The sequence below is a fragment of the Stegastes partitus genome, unplaced genomic scaffold, assembly GCF_000690725.1.
Source record: "Stegastes partitus isolate 25-593 unplaced genomic scaffold, Stegastes_partitus-1.0.2 Scaffold1264, whole genome shotgun sequence".
NCBI lineage: Eukaryota > Metazoa > Chordata > Actinopteri > Pomacentridae > Stegastes > Stegastes partitus.
In genome coordinates this window covers 46,960-74,214 of record NW_007578995.1, presented here as the reverse complement: position 1 = coordinate 74,214, position 27,255 = coordinate 46,960, and the positions used below count along the sequence as shown (strand labels likewise).

Sequence of the window (27,255 nt, the reverse complement as noted above, 5' to 3'; positions counted from 1 at the left end):
ACTTGTGTTCAGTTGTATGTTATTGTGTGTTTAATGCACTCATGTACTTCAGATTTGATGCAAACACAAAACTTCATCCTCATTAATTGATGTAAAGTTGTGCTTCTCAGATCCTCCTATTAGATTAGAGCTTGGTTGCTCATCTCACCTGCATTTTCTTTCTTAGCAGCGATCTGGTTGACGATGAACAGAGTGACCAGGTCCATACTGGCAGAACCTGCGTCCGCAGGGGAAGCGGCCGGCAGAGCCAGTCCCAGGGTTTTCAGCCTCTGCTGCATTTTTCTCTTTTCAAAGAACTCCTAATAACACAGAAAAGCAGAATAATGAAACATAACTAGACACACAAAAGTGTTACCTTCCTGAAAAGCCGTGGAAGTGTTATGTTTCGGGCTCACCCGCTGCTTCTTAGCGTCGCTCCTCATCACCAGCCGGTTCCTGTAATTAACGTTAAATTGTTAGCTGAAATCGGCTAATATTAGCATTAGCACGTCGGCTATTCGCGAAAATGTTCTTTTACCTCGAACCTCCGACCCAGTTCATTTTCAGCCGCTCCACCTACTTGATTAAATCTTCAGTGTGGTAAGTAATTTGTAAATTACATAGTTTAAGTTACTCTATTTGTGTAAATATGAAAGTTTGGAGTCCGCTGCCAGCTTGAAGTTTGTGCTAGGTAGCTAACGTTAGCTAAAGCAGCAGTCAAGATGCGCAAAGAACAACCGCAGTCAGCTCGATATTATATAAATTAACATTTTGTATATGTACTTATGTTCATACATTTAGGGGTTTATTTTACTACATTTTTTTTCTTAGTGGAGATTTATGCAAATTAGTACATATTTATTGCCATAATGTCTGCATATTTAAGCATAACAATTCAGGAAACTTGAAATACAAAAAAAATTAAAAAATAAATTAAATTAAATTAAATTAAATTAATGTAAGTGGTTAGTGGGGAAGTTTAATAGTATTATAATTTTTTTTTTTAATTTGTTTATTTTTTTAACAATGCACAGTGGCTTCCAAAGATAAAATATATGGAAGTTTACTATACTTACCTTTTAAGGCTGTTTTCAAAAATTAAATTATTATTTATATTTTACATTAAACACAGCCTGCATTGACCAAAGTCCTGTCCATTGTTGCAAATTAATTTTCTATTATTATTATTATTGTTGTTGTTGTTGTTGTTGTTAGTATAGCAATCAATAAATTATTATTTTTGTTGTTATTATCAATTTATACATTTGTTATTTAGATGTATAGTTCCTCATTTGCATATTTAAACATAGAATTTCTTTAAATTGTAATACACAAAATAGATGTCTTAATGTAAGTGATCATGGTGATATAGATCAGTTTACCCCTACCCTACCCCTAAGTAGTGGTTTCTAATAAAAATGGAATTTCTCAAAACATATCCCCAAGTCTTTTACTCATACCTTAAGCCAGAAATCTACACCTCAGTAGCACTTACAAACATCAAACTTTACTTTTTTCTTTTTTAATTTTCTGTACTCAGAGGGGTCTGTTCATATCTCATTGAAGGCCATTTTATTTCTAATAATGTGGAGTAAAAAACTTTTAAAAAAATAAACAATGATGCTAAGAATGCAAATATCGTACCTAATTTACAAAGCACATTTCATAACAAAGTGGTTCCCAGAAGCAACAGGAAATAAAACACTAAAAGCATGAATACAAATAAGATAAAGATAAAAGATCGACAAAGATCATCAGTTTAAATAGCAATGTCAGATTTAGACTGTAATGTCTCATTTGCAAATTCAATTGAATTTCCCTTCTGGGATAAATAAAGTATTTTTTCATTTCATTTCATTTCATTACGTGTAATACATTTTTAAAAAATAATTATTGTATTGGAAGTAATCTACTGAGAACGTTTCATTTTGGTATGTATTGATTAATTTTATTTTATTTTTGTTTATCTTTTTCACATGTAACTTCTTCCATTCACCACATGTGTAAAATTTGGTAATATTTTACAATAATATCTGATTCTGGTTAGACATGTATTGTATGCATTTTATTTGTATATATTTTCGTAATATTTATTGAATTAAAATAGAGCAGATACAGTAGCGGCTGATTTGTTTACGTCCCTCACGTAACCAATCACGTTTCACCGGGGGCGCGACCAATGAGAAACGCCACTGTACGTAAATAAACGGCGTCAGGGTAACGGAAACAAGTACAGTACAACAGGAAGTCCGCTTTACAAAATAAAACGCCAAGTAATATCATTGATGGGGTCGAGCTTTATTTTGACACCGGAAAGAGGAACGTGCTGGGATCTTAGTTTGTCTCGCTTGACGCTGGGCACTAAAAAAAACAGTAGGATGTAGCGGTACATGTATCGGGCTTCGCTCCACATCAATCCGGCCATCAGAAGTCCCTCTCTGCTTTAATGTCGACGCGGTGAGCCGGGTCTGGGGGATGGGTGTTGGAAGGACCGTGAGCAGCGACGACTAACGTTTGACAAAATGTCCAACATCCTCGATGCGGCGGCCAAAGTGAAATGGGACCGCACGGCCGCGGCCAAGCGAGCCGTGTTTCTCGCGGCTGCCGCTTACGGTGTCAAAACGCTGTACCCCATCATCTGCAAGCAGCTCTGCAGAAACAAAGATCCCGACGGCAGCCACCGGGGCTCCAAGGCGGAGAACGGCTCCACTTGCTCGGGGAAAGGTCCCGCCGACGCCGCGGTGTACAAGAAGACGTCCCCCGGGGTGAACGCTGAATTTTTCAAGCAGATCCTGGAACTTGGTAAAATCCTCTTTCCCAAGCTCGTTTCCAAAGAGCTCGGTTTGCTCTCCTTGCACTCGGTGGCGCTGATATCCAGGACGTTTCTGTCTATTTACGTGGCCAGCTTGGACGGGAAGATTGTGAAGACGATCGTGGAGAAGAAGCCCAAACGCTTCATCATCCAGCTGGTCAAATGGCTCCTCATTGCCATCCCGGCCACGTTCGTCAACAGCGCCATCCGGTACCTGGAGTGCAAGCTGGCTCTGGCCTTCCGCACCCGGCTGGTGAACCACGCATACCGGACCTACTTCACCGACCAGACCTACTACAGAGTCAGCAACATGGACGGGAGGCTCGCCAACCCGGACCAGTCGCTCACCGAGGACGTGATGATGTTTTCCCAGTCGGTGGCCCACCTCTACTCCAACCTCACCAAGCCCATCCTGGACGTGATGCTGACCTCCTACACCCTGATCCAGACGGCCAGATCCCGGGGAGCCAACGCCACCGGGCCGACCCTGCTGGCCGGGCTGGTGGTGTTCGCCACGGCGAAGGTCCTGCGTGCATGTTCGCCCAAGTTCGGCAAACTGGTCGCCGAGGAGGCGCACAGGAAGGGCTACCTGCGCTACGTGCACTCCAGGATCATCGCTAATGCTGAGGAAATAGCTTTCTACAGAGGACACAAGGTATGCACAGGAGGAAGCATTCACTCTGGCAGGTCTTCAGGTTCATGTCATCTGCAGAGGATGTGACACATGAGAATTACAAGCAACCACAAACAATGCCAAAGTCAGCAGGGTGTCAGAATCAGCTGAGAATGGCCTGCACGGATGAATGAGCTGTCAGGTGCCAAATGCACACTGCAGCATCACTGCTAATGCTAAGGAAATAGCTTTCGACAGAGAGAAGTGTGCACAGTGTTATGTGGAGGCTGCACTGACTGTTCATGCAGACAACAGTGTGGTAATAATTAAATTAGAAGCTAACCTCATCCCCTACACCTGCATTGATGAATACATTTTTGGCATTCTGTTCGTTTTTATTTATATTGTTTCATATCACAACAGATGTCAAGTAAGGTGCACAATTACAGAGCAAAATCCAATAAATCAGACAAAGGAAATGGATGAAAAACTCCCCTTTAACTTATAAATTCTCTGCAGAACCAGACTCAGGGAGAGCGGACATCTGCCTCAACCAGTTAGGGTTGGAGAGAGCAGGATAGCAATCAGACAAATATTACACAAAAGATAAACACTGGGGAGGCCAGATCAGAACTCTGCATGTCTTCAGTTTATATTATTTGCACACTGCATGACACATGAGAATTACAAGCAACTACAAACAATGCCAAAGTCAGCACAGTGTCCTAACAGGTCGGTTCAGAATGGCCTGCACAGATGAATGAGCTCACTTCCCCAAATGCACACTGCAGCATCATTGCTAATGCTAAGGAAGTAGCTGTCATCAGACTGAAGGCATGTGCTATATGCTGTGGAGGCTGCATCTACTGTGCAGGCTGGCAGCAGTGTGGTCGTAATTAATTAGGAGAGTAGCTGCATTTAGTTTAGCACGTGAGCCGACATTAATAAATCAGCATTTGGTCGTTAGCTGGTGTGTTTCTGAGCATGACACACAATCTAGTCAACTATTACACTGATTCAGATCAGTTTTATTTATAATGTGGCAGCTCACGGCATATGCCATCATGTCTGAAGGGGATCTACATCGTAAACCTGCAGCAAAACCAGGCTCAGGGAGGGTGGACATGTGCCTCATCCAGTTGGGGTTAGAGAGAACAAGATAGCAGATAGAAAACAGACACCATACATCCGAGAGTAGGAAACTCTGGGGAGGTCGTTGAACTCTGCAGTTTCTTTAGTTCATATAATTTGCTAACAACAGAGCACATGACGATTTCAGAGTCAGTGTAGTGTTGCAATATGTCAACATCCCTACCCTACAAACGGGCCAGTAGGGGATTGCAAGCACAAATGAGTGAGCCGTCACATCCCAAAGGTGCCCTCCAGGATCTTTGCTCATGCTGAGGAAATAGACTCTCTGCAGACATAAAGTATGCACAGTGTTATGTGAAGCCTGCCTTACATTAAGCAGGCGAGTTGCGTACTGGTAGCAGTTCTTAAATTGGAGAGTATTCAGTTTAACATGTCAACCTACATGAATACATCAGCACTGGGCCCTCAGCTGGTATGTCTAGTTAAATATTACACTGATGTCAGAGAGAGAAGCCCAATAAATCTGACATCAACCCATCAGCTGGACAAACCTCCTGCAGAAACAGGCTCAGACAGGACGGTCATCCGCCTCGACCGGCTGGGGTTAGAGAGAGATGGTAAACAAACATTGCACAAGAGGACGATAAACACCGGGGGAGGTCGGCGAGGCCACACCAGCAATTGCTTCAGTTCATTTAATTTGCGGACCACATGGCAATCCTAAGTGACTGCAGCGTTCGCAATATGTATACATCAGGGTTATTATCTCTGTGATTTACCCGCAAACAGGCTCAGATAAATGAGCTGCCTCGTCCTCTGCAAGATGAACTCAGTGCCGTACGCTGTAATGTGCTCGTGCATCGCAGGTGGAGATGTGTCAGCTGCAGAAGTGCTACCGGGCGCTGGCGGAGCAGATGAACCTGATCCTGTCCAAGCGCCTCTGGTACATCATGATCGAGCAGTTCCTCATGAAGTACGTGTGGAGCGGCAGCGGCCTCGTCATGGTCGCCGTGCCCATCATCACGGCCACCGGCTTCGCTGACAACGGTAGGAACAAGACTTTTTACTAGTTTGCTTTTTTTTTTGTACGCTGTGTGTAGTAAACCTTAACCACACCGGTTTCATTCTGCGCTGTGAGTACACTTTGTCAGTTCACGTGAGGGTCAGCAGTGTCTCCAAAGCAACAGTTCGCTGCTTCCCCCTCAAACAGGAGCCGATTAGCATGTGTGAAAACGGTAGCTGCCTCCCACACCTCGCCGATGACTTCTCAGGATTAAAAATAAAGCTATAACTGAGTCCTTTTGTTTGCTGCTGTTCCAGTGTAGCCACGGATATTTAAATAAATGATTTCCGTTGCGTCGATGAAAAACACACACACACAGGCTTTCCATTGGAGGACAAATCAAAACATTTTTCTGCTTAAGCGAATGCCTCCATTGTGGCTTTCTACCAACTAGTTGTCTTGTCCTCACTCCTCTCTCTTTTATCTGTCATCTAGAAACAGCCGACGGACAGACGCAGGTGATGGTGAGCGAGAGGACGGAGGCGTTCACGACCGCCCGAAACCTCCTGGCCTCCGGAGCCGACGCCATCGAGAGGATCATGTCCTCCTACAAAGAGGTGCGGACTGCATGAGCTGCAGTGAATGTGACCTCGCTAGTATCAGAACTTCATACTGGAGGTTTACATTTTGTAATTAATCAGCAGAAAGTGACGGTAATAGAAAGACATAAAGATAACGAAAGAAAAGCAGCAACACGGACAAAGTACATCAACAGAAATGTAATAATACAGGACGTATTTGAGCTATTTTTCAAGACAAGATCTAATAAAGGTCCAGGCCTGTTCCATTGATAGCAACTCCAGAAAGTCATTATCTACAGAAACAGTTTGGTTTGTGTTGTTTCCAGTTCATTGAAATGATCCATTCAGCTGATAGTGAGGACAGCACGATTACACTATGGACAACTTTTGGTTGCACAATGACCATTTTCACACCTAGTATGCAACTCGATATCTATATGAGAAAGAGTAGCATCCATCTGAAGCAGCTCGGATACAAAGATCAGTTTCCATGCTGGTGATTTGTAAGGCCGTGCTATCAGGTTTAGCCAGTTTCATTGCAAACTTGTTCAAGTATCCTCTATGGAAACAGCACAGCCATGACCAGAATAGAACAAACTCAGAAAATTGTGCAGTATGACAAAGTTATATGTATAAAAAAAGTAATTATTTAATTGCTTATGTTAGACACATTATACACAGCCTGCAGTTCAGCCAAAAAGTATTTTTGTTACGTGACTGTTGGTGACAGCTGATAGAGTCTCAGTGCACAGAGGAGCACATTAATTCTTGCTTGTTGCACTATTTGAGGTGTGCAAATGGCTATTTTTAGCAAAGTTTTAAATAAGACGTAGAATAAACAGACTTTGGTGAACGATGACAATTTTTACAGACTGTCGGAAAATTGAAAATCACATGATTGCTTCGGGCTGCAAGGTGGCTCAGTGGTTAGCATCGTTGCCGCGCAGCATAAGGTTGTCAGTTTGCATCCCGGTGAGGACACCCGGGATCTTTCTGCATCTTTCTCGTGCAGCGTGGGTTCTCTCCGGGTTCTCCGGCTTCCTCCCACACAGTCCAAAAACATGTTGAGGTTAATTGGTGATTCTAAATTGTCCGTAGGTGTGAATGTGAGTGTGCTTGGTTGTCTGTCTCTAAGTGTAGCCCTGTGATAGACTGGTTACCTGTCCAGGTGAACCTGCCTTCACCCTGAGTCAGCTGGGATAGACTCCAGCCCCCCACGACCCTAGTGAGGATGAAGCGGTGTATAGATGATGGATAGATGGATGTAGAATAAACAGATTTTGATGAACAATCACAATTTGTACAGACTGTCGGACAATTGAAGATCACATGGCTACTTCTGTTTTTGCAGCTTCTGGCTCTGATAAATGTTGTAGTTTCAGGAATTTCTTTTAAAAACACAATCTTGTCAACACCACCTTCAGGGGGTTTACACATGCTAACATATGCTGTGTGGTGTATCGCCGATTGTAGCTCAACTGAAGTTTCACATAAGAAGTAATATTTTCCTCTCATTTCTTATGCAAAGGCACAGCAGGATGTTTTCCTTTTAGCAAAGGTTTTGCAGCCTTTTGTGTTTATTTGTCTATTGGAACTGTACAGGAGGTATGTGAGATTGTTTGCAAGTGGAGACTTGTCAATTTTATGACAAAGATTGTGGGTTTCCAGCAGGACATTTCCTCATATTATTACTAAAGAAGTCAACCAGCAGACGATCGTTTGGATTTGAATGGAAACAGATGTTTTGGATGGATCGGTGCACGTTTTGATTGACTGACAGATGTATATTCCATATCCATCTGTCTTTATCCATCGAACCTCGCCGTGCCTGCACAGGAATTCCAGCACAGAAAGAAATCAGTGAATGAAAGGCCTTGTTCATTGAGGGCCAAATCCCTGATCTCTTGTTGCATTTTAATCCAAAAAAAAATAAAAAATAGCAAGACCCATTCATGCATTCTCTCTCTCAGGCTGCATTTTGAGGTCCATAAGAGGATTTGGCTGCAGCACATTTGCGGTGAAGCTGTGTTGCAGCGCTGGGCTAACTTTGATCACATGCCACCCTGTGTCTTTGGCATGTACTTTCCCAGACTCTTTGTAAAATATGTGTGATTTGGTGAGTTTGCAGCTTGTGTTTGTTCGTGAGCAAGTTCAGCAGTCTGCGCCTGCGGTGACGAGGAGGAACTGAAACTCACGTGGGCGCCGGCAGGTTGTCGTCATCTCAAAAGCTTCCCATTGCCAAACAATCTTGTAAGAACAAATGAACACAAGGCTCTGAAATGTACATAACAGTTGCAATTTTTTAGCATCGTGCATTTTTTCGCAGCACGGCTGATTTAACACGTCCCCGGCGGATACGAGTTTTAGCTCCTTGCTGGCCGAGCGTTCAGATGCAGCGCAGCAAGCCCCTGCATGCAAGGCCAAGAGACGTGTGACGGTGTGCAATTTACCAGGCAGCAGCAGCAGCAGCAGCAGCAGCAGCGATGGAGCACATTCCTCAGGCAGCGTGCCCAGCTCACGCCTCCAGACGCTCTGCTTGTTTAGTACGCCGGCGTCTGTGGCTGATTGTTGTGTGTGTGTGTGTGTGCTCAGATGGGCCCATGACGAGTCCCAGTTCAGGGGAGCTTGTTACTCATCTCGTAAGCATTCAGTTTTTTCTTCTTCGAAGGTCCGCTTCATTCCTGTCTGTTAGGTTTTCTGTCTTTGTGCAGCTTTACAGGGTCTGTGCTTCCTCATCTAAGGTTGCTGACGGGTTTCAGCTTTGCACTAAACATCATAATCAGTCTGGAAGGAGGCAGAACTGCATGTTCAAGCCGCTATCTTTTCCAGGTTTTATTGGCGGTCAGATTTCAGGGTCGACTTCAGATGTGGCTGTGATGCGTTAAAACAGACCTGAAAGCTTTCATAGACATCAGCTCCTACGGACACTCTTATGTCACTGCAGGTCAGCCAGCAGTGGAACCTGGAATGTCTCCTTCTCTCAGGGCTTAGCTTAGCTGTGAATAATCCTCCATCTGTTGATCTTTCAGCTCTGCACTTCTGCATCTCTTCTCACTTTCTCTCTCCCTGTCTGTCACAGTGTTTACTAGAGCTCCACTCATGCAAGATTTTTTGGGGGGTTGATTTTAGAGAGTGAAAAAATTCTGATATCAGCTAATGTTTATTATTAGGTAAACTGATATTTTGTTCAACAACCATTTGAGCCAATCAAGTGTTTTCTGTAACTCTCAGTCAGACTTCTTTGGCCCACTTCTCATCAGCAAAGTGCTCTAATTTGTCTGGGACAGTTTTTTATTTTATTTTTTTTATTAATCTTTTCAACCACAATTCAAAAGTAATGTCTTATTTCACTTAATTATAATTTAGAAAATTTTTATTTATTATTACTTTTTTCCGTTTCTAGTTATTTGAGTGGCTATTGTGAATTTTGCCTTTACTTTAATGGAATAATATGAATAAATTAGAGGACGACTGTAGGTTAGCTCTAGTATTGAACGCTATTAAGGCAAATAGAGAAAGGATGTATATTGGCCTGATTTATTTATTTTTGTGTGTGTTTGTACTTAGTGACACAAAAACCCAGAATGCACCCGATCAGCACCTGTCCTATCTTTCTATTTAAACCTAATGAAGAGACCACTTCCTGCTAATGCACCTGTACGCTAGTTTTGTGGCTCATCCAGCCGTGCGGATCAGGTGACACGGTGGTGATCCAGTTCTAATAACACAACCGCTAACGCAAACCACCACCAACAAAACACAACCTTTTCATTCATACTGACCAAACCTGATTGCAACAGATGTCAAAGAAATTGCGTTCAGGGTGTTCAGAGTGCCACCAACACAAACATTATTTTGCATCTAATTTGCATGTTTTTTTCCTGCACATTGCGTGAGAGGACAATCCCAATCATTTCAAACCAGACAGTCAAGTCCAATCATTATATCCTGTATTTGGATAATCGTTAAGTTTAAACAGAGCTGTGTTCCTGGTGGTGATGGGAGTTGTTTCTACCTTTGCCAGCTCCACATCCTGTGTATTATTTTGAGGTTGAATTTTGGCAGCCAGCAGGGTAACAAGCACACGAGCGGGGATGTGACTGGCTGGAAGAAGCAGAGCCGGTCACTTCTCCGCTGCCCCACATGGTGTCTACGACTTCTCAGAAGTGGTGTTTGTTGTTTAATGCGATCAAGCTGTGTCAGCAGCCTGCACTGCCTCGCTGCAGGGTGCACTGCTCCAGGCCAAAGCCTCCTTTTACTCCTTTCCCCTTAAAGCCAGAAATGTATTTAGTACTCGTCTCATATTTATGTCATTATGGATTGGTGAAGTTGTTACTGTTGCTGTGATTCAGCTTGTGAGCTGTGGAGATGTTGTCTGAATACACGGTTTTATTTCTGGTTGTGCAGGTTTATGTATGTCAGACACACAGGAGAGCATTGACAATCTGTGGAATTAGATGACAATTCATCATATTGTTTAATCTTGCGATTCATTATAGATACACAGGCACTAAATATCTGTGTTTTCATTAACCCTCTGAACCCCAAAGCCAGCCGGCAAGTTTGACAGGCATGTTATGTTTAAAAAATGCCCAAATTACACCATTTTCAACTGTACGAAAGCTCTCAAACTAATCATGTGTGGTTTTGTCAGGAAAACTAACCAAATCTAAGCTTAAAATTTGAGTTATTCATCAAAATCTTTTTATTCTACATGTCTAATTTAAAATTTTTCCCATTATATTACATGCGTCACTAACCTGTAAACAATAAAACATGTTGCGCTCCTCAGTGCAGCTGAAAAGTCATTAGTGACTCATTTTGTTTTGTGTTTAGAGGGAATTAGCAAAAGCTACCATGCTAACATGCTACACCAAGAAAATGAACATTGTTACCACACTGTCCCGGCTAAACGTTAGCATGTTAGCGTTGTCAGTATTATTATGAACCTGTCGTAAAGCTAGCATTAGCATACAGATCAGAACTATTACTGTGTACAGGCACAGTCGTGATTCATATTCATCTATAAAAATAAAGAAAAATTACACTCCTCTGTGTAGCTGAGAAGCCATTAGTGACTCAGTTTCAACCAACAGTCGTGTGACAAAAATTCAGGGACTGTTCGGTTGAACTGCAGGCAGTGTTTACACCGACTACATGGGAGACAAGTATGGAAAAAAAGAGAAATGTAAGTAGTAAAATACATACAGTATGTAGCGTTGCCGTTTTTCCCAGGGTTGGTAACATGTGGGATCATTTGGAAAAATGTTCTGACAGTTTAAATTCTGCTTTTTTTCTGATTTATGGCTGATATCATTGTTATATGTGACATTTTTGAGTCGTCTATACGTCTATCCATAGTTGTGTTGTTTCCATAGAGGTGTAGGACTTTATTTTGCAGTGAAAAATGAGTCCACAATGAACAAAAAGCACCCAGAAGTTTTAGAGAGTTAGCTCTTACCTCTACCTAACTGTTCAGACTTGCCCGCATGCCCACTTTCCATTCACCACTGAGGCTTATCTTTTAATCAAGTCATTCATTTCTGTTTATTTCTTTATTCGCTGATATACTCCACAATGTTTCCACGTATCTCCTGGCAACTGCACACCAAACCTCTGAGATTCAAGTAGCCCCGGTTTGCTTTAACTCACACACACACAGTTTTATCAGCACACGGCCTTGACAGTGACTTGTGGGTCACGCTAACATGTTTCTGAACTCGACCACAGAGCGACCTTTCACCGTCGTGTGTTTGTCCGGACAGGTCACAGAGCTCGCCGGCTACACTGCAAGAGTCCACAACATGTTTGTGGTGTTCGAGGACGTCCAGAAGGGTGTTTACAAGCGCTCGTCTCTGTCGGCCACTACAGGAACAGAGAAGAAGAGCAAGCCGGAGATGCACATAGATGGACCGCTGGAGATAAAGGGTAAGCCTCATCTGATGTATGCACACACACACACACAGCACCTCTTTGTGTATAAAAATAAATATAAAGACAGGAAGAGCCAGTCATCTGTCCCCGTCTCCACACACCCCTGGATACTGTTGCCATGCTGGGCAAACTTTTACCAACTGTGCCGTGGAGCACAGATCAGCTGCAGCTGTCTGATTGATTTTTTACGGAGAGCTGTGACGATAATGTTACAGTCGTTGAGTTGAATAAAGAAAAATGCATCAGCAAGATTTTCCAAGTCTTGCTGAGACACAAGTTCTTTAATTATTGATGTGTTCTTTAGCTGGCAGTTGGCTCACTTGGTAATCATTCTGGTGGGATTCATGTCTGTGTCCATGACCGCACCAAGGTTTTCTGGCTTGGTTTGTGGTTTTTAACATCACAGGTTTAAGCTGATTGCTGACTTTTCATCCTAAACAGTTTCTTCAATTTTGTCCTTTGTTTAAATGAAGAAAATTCTGACGCAGCTGATGGTTGATTCATTCAATGCAACTAATAGGCCCTTGTGTGGGATTAAAGTCCCTGGTGACATAGGCTGGTTGTGGTTTGGTTGGTGTTTTGTTTATTTTTCATCACCTGAGCTCGTGGAAACATGTTGATGTCGAACAGAAGAGGACCCAGAATGGAGCCTTGTGGAACTCCACTGGGGTTTTTTTTTTGTCAATTCAGAGTAGTCCCTGTCCTTTAAGTAGGATTCAAACCAGAGTCTAGATACTGCTCTAGAAAGTCCCACCCAGTTGTGGCTTATTGTCTTGCCATAATTTTTGTATAGATTATCAGATTTAATCGAGCATGAGTTACAACCGGAGTTAGGTTAAAATTCCAACCCAGTCGTTGTAGCGTTTTGCTGATCTTAAAGGCCCAGATTGGTTCTGTAAAGATATATGTTGTCCGATATATGCCAAGATTTACACATACTTTTAAAGATGATTCTGCTATTCTAGAAATCATCACATAGTTTGTCCGGCAGAACAGGTCCCACTCCATTGTTTAGGTACTCGCAGCACATGTAGCAGAGCAGCATCACAGCTGAGCAGACGGCGGTGCGGAGTCAAGCTTTGTCTTTATGGCAAACTAAGTTTATAAAACACATCGCTGGAATGTAAAAACACAATGACCCCATATTATTCCCATCAGTGTAAGCTTACCATGTATATAAACGGTGTCGATGATGTAGTGATATCAGAATTCGGTAATCAGTATTGGCCCCAAAAATCGAGTAACATTTTGGGTGTGCAGTTTGCTATCACTCAACAAAACTGGGCTTCTCTCGTGCACATTGTCTGCAATTTCCCTTCTGAGCTGCGCCGTGTGACCAAATGTTTTGTTTAACCAAACCCTTATCTGGTGCGTCTACCTTACATTACAAGCAGTGAACTGCCTGAAGGCCAAAGACTGGATTTACTGTATACATGTCCTTGTGTAAACATCCATTCGACCCTGGAGTGGAGCTGACCTTAGAGAGTTCTGCTAAGCTAAGCGATAAATTAAGTAGCAAAGAGGGATTAATATTTTTAACCCCATAATTCCTCCTATGCAAGCATTAACCCCATCCATGTTCATGCTTAGCAGACAGAATCTAATCCTGCATTTCTGCATGTTTCCACTGACGTTTCTTCTCTACGTTTTTCAGGTGAAGTTATTGACGTGGACAAAGGCATCGTGTGCGAGAACGTCCCGATCATCACGCCCAACGGAGACGTCGTCGTGTCTTGCTTGAACTTCGAGGTAAGACGGCTGCGCTCGGCGTCAAACTTTAATTCGCTCCCGTTTACACCGCAAAGGCTCCTCTGAGCTTCGGCGGTTGCACGGACGCGGTTTCATCATCGGATTCCCACGAGGAGTTTGGTCTACGCGGCGTTTACTAGCTTTTAAGAACGATCCCCTGTGGTCTCATTAGGAAGCGGATACATCCTTTGGGTGTCAGCGTGTTGCTCTGATCAGGAGGCCGCCTCCTGCAACGAGCTGATGAGGACTTAAAATCACACACGAATGAGAGTCAAATGCGACTTTCTGAACCGCTCAGATCCAAACAGCACATATTACTTGCATGTAATGTGCTGTGCGTCGTGCCCCGTCTCTCCTGAGGGGCTACCATGTGGATATAAATTATAAATACTAATATAAAAACCCATTTATCCTGCATTCAGCACATGCTTGGTTCATTTTGCTCTTCGAATTTAAAAGGTCTATGCATGTTTTGAGGTCTGTTCTCTGTATCTGGATAATTAAGTTAGCTTGATTTCATTGCTGATAATTTGGCACAAGTCTGGATTTCTTAATTCTTCAAAGCTGCCTTTAAAGTTCATGCAGAGCTGTGGTCAGAGCGGCCGACAAAGAACATCACGATGCTCAACTCGTCATGACTCCAGCTGTAGAATAAAGGTCGAAGCTTCAATGAAAGATCTGATTTGACCTCAATTTAACAATAAAACTTCTGAGTAAGTAGCTTCCAAACACCAGCAGCGACTCATGTGTGCAAACTACTGCTAACTCTGGGTTGAGATCAAATCAACCTTTGGGTTTAAGACTTTGAATGCAATAAAAAACACATATTTTCCACATTTTTTTCTAAATATTCACACATGACAGATGGAGTAAAGCACCAAGCATGTAATAATCCATGTATGATATACATTAAAGACAGAGGGAGCTTAAATATAGCCGGCCGAAGCTGAGATTCCTCAATAATTCACTAATACAGAGACACATTTTGACTCTTATTGACAATATTTTTTGTGCTTTTACGTCTCAGTGGGCTGATTAGTTACCACGTCCACCTCTGGCAAGGATTTTACCATTTAGCCAAGAGTTGTTTCATTTATCTTACAGTTTAAAACCTCTTTTTAAATCTTAATAAATAGATCTACTGTAGCTTTTCATTTACTTCGTTTTGTTGCAGTGACACTTGAGGCAGTGCTAAAAAAGCAGCATTGACAGGATAATTGTTCTGAAAAATAATTCATTTGACAGTTTCCCTGACATGATATTATAAGAAATGCTGATTTTATGCAGGTTTCAGATACACCACACTATGCTGCTGCATGTTTTTGACATTTTGTTTGATGCACGAAGCTGCATTCAGAGCACAACAATTACGCCTTCAGTTTTACACTTTATTTTTTGCATTGCTTTTGTACTTTCTCCAGACAAAACGCTGTACATGCCGCGCTCCTGCTGCCTGTCTGACGGCTGCAGGCGAGCTGGAGGCATCGAGCGGCTCCCAGCTGCAGCTCACAATGCTTCAGTTTTACAGACGGAGAACAAACACCTACAATTTTTTTTTTTTAAAGCGAGACTCTCCGGGGAGAAATTTTCCAGCCTTCTTTTGTTGACATTTCAAATCTCCTGTTTGCAGTGTGAACTCCTCGTCAACAGCTGCACGCCCACTCATGCTGTCTGTTAGCATAGTTTTGCATCCTAATGACGCATCGTAATTACACTGACGGCTGGATTTAATGAATGGTCTCTGCCCGTTAGGTGGAAGAGGGCATGCACCTCCTCATCACGGGGCCTAATGGATGCGGGAAGAGCTCTTTATTCAGGATCCTCAGCGGCTTGTGGCCCGTCTACGGCGGCCGGCTGCACAAACCCTCTCCCCAGCACATGTTCTACATCCCTCAGAGGTACGCGCACCAACGCAACACTCGCAATAATCCAATCTCCCGCAGCAGAGAACAACTGCAGGGTTTGATCCTCGTACCAGTGAACCCAGTAATCTAATCTATTGTAACAGGATCTGTGTGAGTAGAAACCAGAGCTCTGGGTGGAGTGAAATATTTACCATCTGCATCAGGCCGATAATTTCTTTCTTACACTTCCTAAAGAGTCCAGAATGTGTAGGAAGATGAACCCTCTGACCCTCGACTTACCGACAGTCCTTGAACTGCTCGTCTCTGCTGTGTTGTTCCGTCGAGAAAAATAACCAAATCGAAGCTTAGAATTAGGATATTTTATCAAAATCACTTCATCCCTCATCTAGAAAAAACACCCAAAATAAACTGTGTGTGAAAAATAAATACCTAGAATCACTTGACAACATTTCAAGGATGTTTCGGCTGAACTGGGTTGAACTGCAGGCGGTGCTGTCTGTGGAAAAAATATAATTAAATAAACATGAAAAAAGGGAAATATCTATAGTATGTAAATTCACCACTTTTCCAGGATTGGTCACAGATGTTTGCACTTGGAAAAATGTATTTAGCACTTAAATCTTGAATTTTTTTTCCCACAATTCTTCCGTCAGATCAATGTATGAATTTTCAGTTACTGAGTTTCTATGAATTTTCATAATTAAATGTGCATAATGTGGGTTTGACAAACAATTTTCTGTGACAACAAATTTTTAAATGAGACATGTAGATCAGCGGTCTCCAACCTTTTTTGCACTACGGACCAGTTAGAACTTTTTCTACGGACCGGTCATTGCACACATAAAAATAATATTTTGTGAATTTGTGAAAATATTTCAGCAGCTGATTAATCCAACAAAAAAATAAATAAAATAAAATAAAGATTTGCTGCTTTTCTTTTTGGTCTGTTGAGATAAGCAAACCTAAAATGCCTCCTTGGCCTCTGGGAACTTGCAATGGTTTTGTTGTCTTTGTTTACAAACTAAGTTACACAATAATTGAAAAAAAACTTGATTAATCTGTAATGAAAATAATCATGAGTCGCAACCCTGTTAAAGTGATAGTTTAACCTGAAACCATTTGAATAGTTTCACAAACGAATAAAACGACCATTTCGCTTCTGTTTCAGCATCGAGTCTCTCCCACTTTCTAAAGAAGCTCTCCTGAGATGTTTTTTTTTTTTTAAATATATACATTTCAGCTTCTTTTAACGGCCGAGCATGAAAACTGACAGTCAAGTCCGGGAAACAAGCACAGACAGAAGTGACAGGAAGACGATCTAGTACTTTTTCAAAATAAAGCACCCTGCAGACTGCTCTGGAAATAAACATAAAACTTTTTTTTTCTTTCTGTGCGGTCCGGTACTGGTCCGCAGCCCAGTGGTTGGGAACCGCTGATGTAGATTACCACGATTTTGATGACAATTTTAAGCTTTTGATTTGGTTCTGGATGTAGCAGCACGTCACAGATAAATAAATACAGGACTTTCAGATATTTAAAAACCAGCAGATTCCTCTGTTTTCATGTTTTTTGTCTCTTATAAATGGTGCTATTTTGGGATAATTTAGTGCGACAATAACTTGTGAGTGTTAAAAATCCAACACGTATCTAAACATGTCGTCACATGGGTGGTTGTGGTGTCAGTTCTCTAAACCCTTAGCAGGTAGGGTGACTGAGAAATACTCCAACAAGGTCAGGAGCAGGGCAGCAACCCTCTAAACTGGAGTGAACTGAACTGACCAGTCTAAGACAAACCTTCAAATGTAATCGTACCCATGGGAGGGCGGCTCAGAAGTGCACACTCAGCCGACTGCCTCCCGCGGAGCAGTGAATATTTTATACATAGGATGAGACGGCCACCTGGCAGCTGTAACAGAATCCAACGCGCTCTCCACAACAGCAGCAGCCGAGGCAGAATCAGTGTCTTTTTCTGCCAGCGTTTGTTCTTTGAAGTGTCTGAAAGTCGCGCTCTTTTGTACGCACACACCCTCTTTGTTGGGCCGCTCTTTAGTGCACTTAAGGAAATGAGGCGCTGACAAAGACAGTGGATGAAGCATGAGTGTGTGTTTGTGTTCCTTCAGGCCGTACATGTCGATGGGCTCGCTGCGGGACCAGGTCATCTACCCCGACTCGGTGGAGGACATGGCAGCCAGAGGCCTGAGTGACAAGGACCTGGAGGCCATTCTGGACATCGTCAACCTTAACCACATTGTCACCAGAGAAGGAGGTAGGAGGGTGATAAAGGCACGATCAATCTATCAATACGGCTTCATTCATCCCTGTAGGAGCAGCTGTAGGCAGCCAATCGCCCTGATTAGCAGACATCGTAGAGAGGACAAAAATGGGATAAACGGAGCTTTGGGGTTCAAGAAAAACTACAAAATCGTACGAAAATAGCTCCTGAAAACAAAAACTTGCTTTTAAACTCGCCAAAGTAGCCATAAAATAAGAGACTGTGCTGTGATTAACCACTACAGAACTAAATCAGCATCTTTTGACATTAAGAGGTTCTAAAATGTGACTTAACCTCTTGAACTGCCAGCGCTTTTAGCTCCTGACACATTTTTACCCGCTGTGGAGTCATCTCTCACTGCAATATGAAGTCCTGCACCTCCATGGAAACAACACAACCATGACTAGTAGTAGAGGGAATCAACAACATTTTTCCTCACAGGTGTCACCAATACTGGAAGAACATGGTAACTCAACATACTGTAGACCAGGGGTTCTCAACTGGTCTCACCCTGGGACCCACATTGTCCCATGGTCATTAAGTCGCGACCCAGTTTTTGTTAGAATTCAATATTCGGAGATCAAAATTGAAATCCCGATTCCAGCACAGCGAACGACTAGTCGACTATTCGGCTATTTGGGTCCAGCCCTAGTACGAAAATCCACATTTTAAATACTCGGGGTCATTTTTGCCATCTTGCATCCCAACATCAACACAAACTTAAAATGAACGTCAAACAAACTATGGTTACCATGCCTGTCAAAATAAAAGTCCAACCTGTCCGCGATCCACCCAGAACAGGTCCGCGACCCACTTTTGGGTCACGACCCACTAGTTGAGAATCACTGCTGTAGATATTTTACTGTTGACTTTGGAAGTTGTTCCATATCTGCTCCGTGTGAACACAGCCTGCAGTTCATCTGAAAAGTAATTTCATATTTGTCACTAATGGCTTCACGGTTGTGTCGAGGAGCTCAGAATTTTTTACATTTTCCAGAATCTGGTTAGAGAAAAGTGTTTATTGCTGGCAAAATGTTAAATGAGAAATGTAGAATAAAGGGATTGTAATAAAATCTTAGAATTCTGAGTAACTAACAATTGTTTTGATATTCGATTAATCTTTTTCTTTTCTTCTTTTTGTAAACAAACATTTTAGCCTTTATCTATCTAGTTAAGTTATTAAGGACAAATTTTCCTGAATAAAGAGAAAAACACAAGAGAATTGTGCATTTCACGGCATTTTATTTGACTAATTTCTGTAAAACAGCTCAAATCAGAAGGACCACAATGAGCTTTATATCGACCTCGTCAGTGTGAAGCTTTTTCAATTCAAAGCATCAAATGTGGAGCACCGCTACAGCTCACCTGGTTGAGCTGGCGTCCCATGTATAGAGGCCATCGTCCCCGATGTGGAGGTCATGAGTTCGAATCCCGCTCATGGCCCTTTTCCCCCATTCTTCTCCCCCACTTTCCTGTCTCTCTCTTTCAACTGCAATCAAGCAAAAAGGCCAAAAAAATAACTTTAAAAAAAAAATCAAACACTTGGATTAGGTCCAAAGTCACGCATTGAAATGAAAAGATCAGACAATTCCTCTTGTTTTTACAGTTTCTAGCTCTGATAAATGGTCTAATTTTGGTGATTTTCTTCAGTGATAACATGTCTTTAAAATCCACCTGCAGGTTTTAGGTTCTCTGAGGGTTCACTTTAAGTTTTCTGATTAAACAGTACGTCACAGATGTAGGATTGCTGAAAAATAGAACATCTGGTGAATCTTTGTGTTCCGGGCTCTGATAAACGGTGACATTTCAGGAAATCATTTTAGGTTTGCATGCTTTTTAAAACACTCTGGCAGGTTTTGAGGTTCAGGGCCTTCAAGCTTCCTCTGGCTGGTATAATTTAGCTGTAAATATTTACTTCATACCAACCTTTCGTTTGTTCAAAAACACTCTATGTTCTTACTGTACACATCCATAATTATTCTGCTTTCTAAGGTTATTACTGTATGACTGTATCACCTAATGCTACCACTGACATTAATGCTTTCATGCTTTCCTTGAGTTTGACAAATCCATTATTATTATTTTCTTGGAGTAAAATCTACTGAGTTTGTGTGTTTTTTCCTCATCCTGTCTTGTTTATTCTGTTTCTGTTAAATGCTATAACTGTGTACATATGCTGTTATTGTCTTAAAGGTTCTCTTGAAAATAAGATCATTGTTCCTAATATAGAATTTCGCACGAACTATGAATACAGAACAGGTTTGCTGGAGTTTGAGATCAAACAGAGCAGGTTGTGTATTCGTACCAGGCAGACTCTTGGTCTTGCGTATTACGTGTGTTGCCTAAACTTGAGTGTGTGGCTAATTGGCAGCCGCTCTCCTGCCGATGCCAAACAAACAGGACTATTGTTGAGAGCCAGCTACTGTACAAAGGCTTAGTGCTGCAAGAGGGTTTAATGTATGAATGGCTGCACTGTGGAGATGTTGGGAAAGGTTCCTGAGCAAATTAATTTACGCACTTGGATCATCACTTGTGGATGTGGTCACACAAGCACATGCAACGGGACTGAAAAGGATTTTCTGTTTAGTCTGTAGCAGAAAACAGTCGCAGTGTTTCACGTGGCACCTAAACCAGAGGAACCTTTTAATAAACATCACGCAAGAGTCTTTCACTGTCGGTTATCCTGTTCATTTTGGCCGTTTATCTTCACATGAAAACTGTCAGTTTAAGTATGCATTAAGGTGTTTAACTCTTCATGTAAAACTTCCCTCTAACCTTGTTTTCCATGTTGTGTTTTGTCCAGGCTGGGACACCGAGCTGGACTGGAAGGATGTGCTGTCAGGAGGCGAGAAGCAGAGGATGGGCATGGCTCGCATGTTCTACCACAAGTGAGTAGAAACAGACTCGCTGTTGCCGGTTTAGCATCACGAGACACTGATGGAGAGTAAAACTTCTGATAATTAACCTTCTTCGCCATACTATTGGCAAAGTTCTGCTTATGGCATCATTGTGGTCAGACCAACACTTTGGTCCAGACTGAACAACCTCAGTAATTTAATATAAAAGCCTTTCTTTAGAATTGTCATCAGTTTATTAGATATTAGGGGGCTGTAGGGTGGCTCAGTGGTTAGCATCGTTGCCTCACAGCTAGAAGGTCGCCGGTTCGCGTCCCGGTGAGGACACCCGGGATCTTTCTGTGTGGAGTTTGCATGTTCTCCGGGTTCTCTCCGGGTTCTCCGGCTTCCTCCCACACAGTCCAAAAACATGTTGAGGTTAATTGGTGATTCTAAATTGTCCGTAGGTGTGAATGTGAGTGTGCTTGGTTGTCTGTCTCTAAGTGTAGCCCTGTGATAGACTGGTGACCTGTCCAGGGTGTCTCCTGCCTTCACCCTGAGTCAGCTGGATAGACTCCAGCCCCCCATGACCCTGGTGAGGATTAAGGTGTATAGATAATGGATGGATGGATGGATATTTTGGCTTCTGACCTGCAGAGCAAAACCTCTCAACTTTAGCTGTGGGTTGTTTTTAGTGCTAATTAGCTGATGTTAGCTCGGATGGACACAGCTGTACAAAATATACCTTCTAAGCATCAGCATGTCCCTGCTGTCACTGTGAGGATTTAAGCTTTGTCACTGTAAAGTTTCCATGCTTTAGCATATATATTAGAGTCAATATGATGCCCATGCACAGCCTCAAAGAGCTGCTAGCAACGACTGTCCTGTTTCACAGGATGAATCACTGCTAAGAAAGCTGCTGCTGTACGGAACCATCATCACTGGTTTTCAGTGTTTTCATGATTGCATGCTGATAAAATATCACTTCAACCCCAAAACCCAGCAACAGGTTTGCCAAACATATGCCAACAAAAAAATTACCTTTTCGGCTGAACTGCAGGCAGTGTTACAAAATATCTAGAATTTGTTTGGTCACCATTTTTTCCAGTATTGCTAACACCTCTGAGAACTTGATAAAATGTTGATATGCATATTCCAGGTTTTTTTTCTCCATTTTGTTTAATTTAAGTAATCAACATTAGTTTTGTCTTTTTTATGATTTGTGTCACTATTAATTTGTTATACAGCACAGAAGGCATTTTAGAGTTCTCGCTACTTCTAGTTCTGGTTGTTCTGTTCCCATAGAGGTGCAGGACTTTATGTTGCTGTGAATAATGAGCCCACATTCAGGAAAAATAGAACTGGCGATTAGAAAGAAAACTGTTTGGGGTTCAGAGGGTTAAAGCTCATCTGGCGTCGCAGTTTGACCTTATTTATGGGATGGCAATTTTTAACACATGTCCCTCGTGTGTGTCAGGCCTAAATATGCTCTGCTGGATGAGTGCACCAGCGCCGTGAGCATCGACGTGGAGGGAAAGATTTTCCAGGCTGCCAAGGATGCCGGCATCTCGCTGCTCTCCATCACGCACCGACCCTCCCTGTGGTAAGACGCACCGCACCGCAGAAACGCTCCGGCTTGGCGGTGAGTGAGCTTCTTTGAGAAACATCCCTGAAAAGTGCCCTGAATCGTTGCTCTCCGCCTCCACAGGAAGTACCACACCCACCTGCTGCAGTTCGACGGCGAGGGAGGCTGGCGCTTCGAGCAGCTGGACACGGCGACGCGACTCTCCCTCACCGAGGAGAAGCAGCGTCTGGAGGCCCAGCTGGCCGGCATTCCCGAGATGCAGCATCGCCTCAACGAGCTCTGCAAGATCCTTGGAGACGACTCGGTCCTCAGAACAGCTGAGGAGTGAGACGGGGAGGGGGAAAGAAAGAGGCCCGGTGTGGGGGGAAACGAAGAGAAGAAGTAGGGGAGGAGGAGAAGAAGAAGAGAGTGTGAGAGAGGCAATGAAAGAAAAAGAAACCTGGTTTGTTAGCATTGTTTTCAGACTTAGATTTTTTTTTTCTCGCTTGTTTAGATTTTCCTCTTTTTGCTCCGAGCCTCTCTTGTCAAAGCTCTCAATGCCCGCTTGTGTCCGAGCTCCCTCCTTTCTCTCCTGTCTCTTCTTTTCAGTCTTTTCCTTCAGCCCTGAGAAGCAGAGGAGGGGGAGAGCGAAGGGCATTCACGAGCGCTACTCCCCCTCGTAACGCACACCGACTGCACAGTCAGTCGCAGATTTTTTAAAAATGTGTCGCTTTCTAGCGGACGTGATTTGGCACCATCGATCTCGCCGCCGTTCCAAAGCGGGCAGAAGCGATGAATTCAAATTAACCGAGATAATGAATTTGTTTGCGATAAGGCAGGTTTATAGCACTTTACTCTGCTTTTAGAGGGCTGTTTCTGCTTTTTTATTTTGTGGTGAAATAATTTAGCTGGAAATCTTTTTTTTTTTTTTTAATGATAGAACCACTTTCATGTCCAAAGCAGTATTCCAGACCCGGTACAACTGGGCTCTGCAGGATCCACGTTTGTTTTTACCTCCTTAATTTAGCAGTAGGTTTTTACTGATGCGACCTCTTGGTGTCGGGAGGTCAAAAGAGACTATTTTTCATAATGTCAAAATATGCCTTTGTTTAGTTTGTGTGTGTATATAGCCACAGTACAATCCCTTTCCTTATACCTCATGTTGTTATTTCCGACCCCCTGAAACCACTGATACAGGCGCAGATGCAGACTCTGTCGGGTCTATTATTAGAACGATTAGTGACGCAGGTCTGACTCCTAAACTATAGGCTTCTGGTTAATTGAACAAACACAATGAGCTGGAGAGGTCCTCTTCAAGGGCGAGCTGACGCCGCCGGGAGTCTGGTCTTTCGGCGAGCAGTCACACGTATACGCTCTGATCAGGTAGCCGCTCGGACAACGTGCACACGCCGGACACCTGCATTGACTCGTCGGCAGTGCGGGTTCTTTTGAGTTGGGTTTAGTTGCAGGTTGATGGTTCTTGGACAGTAAGTTGATATGCTGGGCTAATCGTTGAAAGGAGATTTCTTATACATCTGACCTACTTTTAAATTCTTTCGTTCTGCAGTGCAATCCAATGTGATGAAGTGTGTGTTTACATGCGCTAAATGTTATGTTACGGTACTGTACGTGGAGCCTTGTTGGGCTGCGACCTATTTGGCTTGATTACGATGCGGCATATAACTCAATCAGCCACAACATTAAACCACTTGGTTAAGTTTCTCCCCTTTTATAGCTCAAATTATTCTGACCTTCATTCATGGAAGTTGTTTTGGTGCATCAGGCGGATGCTACGTCAACACCTTGGGCTCTTGGTTGTGTTCCTCGAGTACTTCCTGAGCAGTTTGTACGGTGGATGCATTGTCCTGCTGGGGCTTGTACTCGGTCTGCAACAATGGCTGCATTCCAAATCACACGCTTTGTCTTTTTGCTTTAAAGTAAAAAGAAGCTTTACCACAGCTGCCCTCACAGAGTACTTCTCGTTGAATGCCGTACGTATGCAGTTGGGACACATGACTACGTCATAATGTTGCGCCTTCCTCGTATGTCCGCCGCAGACTGTAGTGCAACACGAGTCATTTGTCTGTACTCTCAGGGCCTCGAGCTTGTTTATACTCGCCGGACACGTGAAAAAAAATTGTGACATAACCGCCGCACAGAGGATTGTGGGTCAGAGTGGCCGGAAAAAGCCTGCCGGCTCACGTGCTCCAAAATCTGACCGAATGTCGTCAGACATCTGGGTATTTTTAACAAACTACATTTGGCGTACTCTCTAGCGGGACTTACTGGGTCATCATCTGGCACACTTTGTAGTTTGATGGTATGGTGTGCACATGTCGAAGTAACATCGACGTGAACGCCAGGAGCCGAGGGTTCCCAGCAGAACAGTGCGATGCAACGAGATCGCCAACGTTTTTCACGTGGTTGTAATGTTGTGGCTGATTGATGTATACACTAGTAGGAAGGTTGTAAGCATAGACTGTATATAAAAGATGGATGCAGCACCCATGGTGTCACCCACTAGATTAGCCTTGAGTTTAACATTTTGTTCTTTCGAAACCAGATGTAAAGAATAAGCAGTTGATGAACCCAAGGATGCTACATTTAGTGATACGTTAGCGACCTGTTAATTACAAGGTAGCCCTGGTCTAAAACATAACTATTTTAAACTGAACCAGATCGTAATTTTAGTTAGCATCATGCTATATTCAAAACTAGCAATAGAGACCATGCACTAATAAGAAAAATGTTTACCCAGGTGTAAATTTAAGTGAGAAGTACGGTTGTTTTCCGATCGACTTCACCACATTTGAACTTCTTTTTGCAAACAGGAGTCGCCCCCTGCTGGCTGCTAGAAAGAATGCAGGTTTAAGGCACTTCCAGATTAGCTTCACGTTCCGCACTTATGTCCATCTTTTACATTCAGTCTATGGTTGTTCGTCAGTTATAAATTGCAGACCGTGGAGCTCATTTTCGGCCTCTTTGACGGCTAACGGCTGGTGTGATCATTTTCAAATTGCTGTTAAAGATCAGACGTTGTGATACTGTGAACCTCGTTACCTTGACATCACTTCGTTCTGATGTGAATGCTGTGGTCGCGGCTGCTAAAGGTCTCTTTTTGTGGTTCGAACCTGTGAACACGCTCACTGTGTCCTGCACAAACTAGGCAGATGTTTTGTTTTTTTCCATTTCAGACTGAGTTGTATGGAGATTTTGGAATAATCGACATTTAAAGGAGACGTTTGTAGGAACGGTAAATATGCTGCAACGGTGAAATTCACACAGGTCCAATCAGTGTCACTTCCAAGCTTGAGCGACAGGCACGGCGTAGGAATACCGAGTCATCTCGCTGGTTGTAATGCCACTGTTTGGCTAACACGCCTCTGTTTGTTAACGCGCCGCCACGTCGAACGGACAATCAGGCACATCATCAGCAGAACAGAAACAAGTGCTGTATTTCAAACTATACTTGTTATAATCCTCAGAGAAAAGGCTAAACGAGCTCTGATCCGAGTTACGTAAGTACACAGGCATTATCTGATTTGTTAGGGGGACTTGTAATGCATGTCAAGGGTTAACGCAGTTCCCTCGTTAGCCTGAGCTCATCCAAGATGTGTAGGATGCGACGTCTTTTGCCCCATTGCAGTTTTTAAACCCCCCCTCCCCCTCCCTCTCTCTTGGCTTTTAGTGGACAGAAAAGAAAGAAAAAAGGACTTCAGAGCATTTGGATGCAGCGCTGCTCTGCTCAGGATGACGGCTGCCAGGTTACTTACGGACAAACTTTTATCCCCCCTGAAATGTGACCGGAGAACAAAAAAAAGCGGCTGGCAGCATTCTCACGTGTCAGTGCATTCCTTTAAAATGTAAAGGAGTAATAGCTAAAATGATCTGGACTGCAAAAGACGAGGGGAGGGCATCGTCGCTGTGGGCCTTCACGGCAGCATTCAGCGCCGGAGCTTCTGACCCGAAACACATGGTCTTGTCAGGCCAACTCTGTTGACAGGAGGGCAGACGAGCCGCTGAATGACACAGAGTCAGCCGAGTGACACTGGAACATGAGGCCAGCCACAAACAGTGCCTGATATTCATCGGCATGACAACAGCTCAGTTTAATAGGGCAGGAAGACATGATGGAGGAGAGGATAAGAAATGATGAGGTGCCCCCTTTTTCTTTATTAGTCTGATTGCACTCGTGATTAGATTTAGTTCTGTTTTATGAATTTTCTTCTGGTTTGAGTGGGTGTGGGCTTCTGTGGCCTCCAATCATACGCCAAGACTGAGTCTAGCTGAAGCTAAAGCCGACAGTGCTGCTGTTAAAGAGCCCATATTTAGCTTTGTTCCTTTAGTTTGTTGTAACTTTTGTGCATGTAAAAGGTCTGTAAACTTAGATACGTCACGCATTTGCATTAGAGCGTGACAGGATGGACCCGTATTAAATTTATTTATATTGACCAATTTTGTATATATAGAGGATATATTAAAAAAAAACATTTAATCGTATACATTTTTTAAAAAGTGTGACATCACCTGAACTATATTTCTGAGCTGGAGCCAAACTAATTGGCATTGCATGTTCTATTCTATTTCATTGTTATTAACGTAATATTCACTAATGACGAATTTGTCTTATATTTATGTATATCAAAAACAACTTAAGTGAAATCCATGCTAAAGCGTTTAATGTCCATAACTTGATTTAATGGAGCTAGCTGTTGAGCTAGCTGTAAAATTCCTGCTACAGATTTACTCGCATTTCAGTAGATTCAACGCCAATCAGAAACTTGTTTTTTCGTACATATCAAAATGACATTTCAAGCAAATTATCGCTGGTAATGTTTAATTTTTCACAAATTCACAGTTTGCCAGGTCAAGTCCAGAATAGCAGCTGGGCTGTAAACGTTCAGGGAACATCTTTCTACGTATCCAGTGGAAACCAGACTTCAATTTTTAGCTTTTT

General features: G+C 42.8%; 1 protein-coding gene across 1 annotated transcript; it reads left to right on the top strand.

Annotated features, from left to right (window-relative positions):
* The first annotated feature begins 2,268 nt into the window (after positions 1 to 2,268).
* On the top strand, positions 2,269 to 27,255 carry abcd2 (ATP binding cassette subfamily D member 2). The gene is made up of 10 exons (XM_008297958.1): positions 2,269 to 3,446; positions 5,363 to 5,543; positions 5,995 to 6,116; positions 11,846 to 12,008; positions 13,669 to 13,763; positions 15,516 to 15,661; positions 17,749 to 17,894; positions 20,704 to 20,788; positions 22,212 to 22,337; positions 22,443 to 27,255. Exons 1-10 carry the CDS (start codon positions 2,502 to 2,504, stop codon positions 22,645 to 22,647), a joined length of 2,214 nt encoding a protein of 737 aa, XP_008296180.1. The 5' UTR covers positions 2,269 to 2,501; the 3' UTR covers positions 22,648 to 27,255.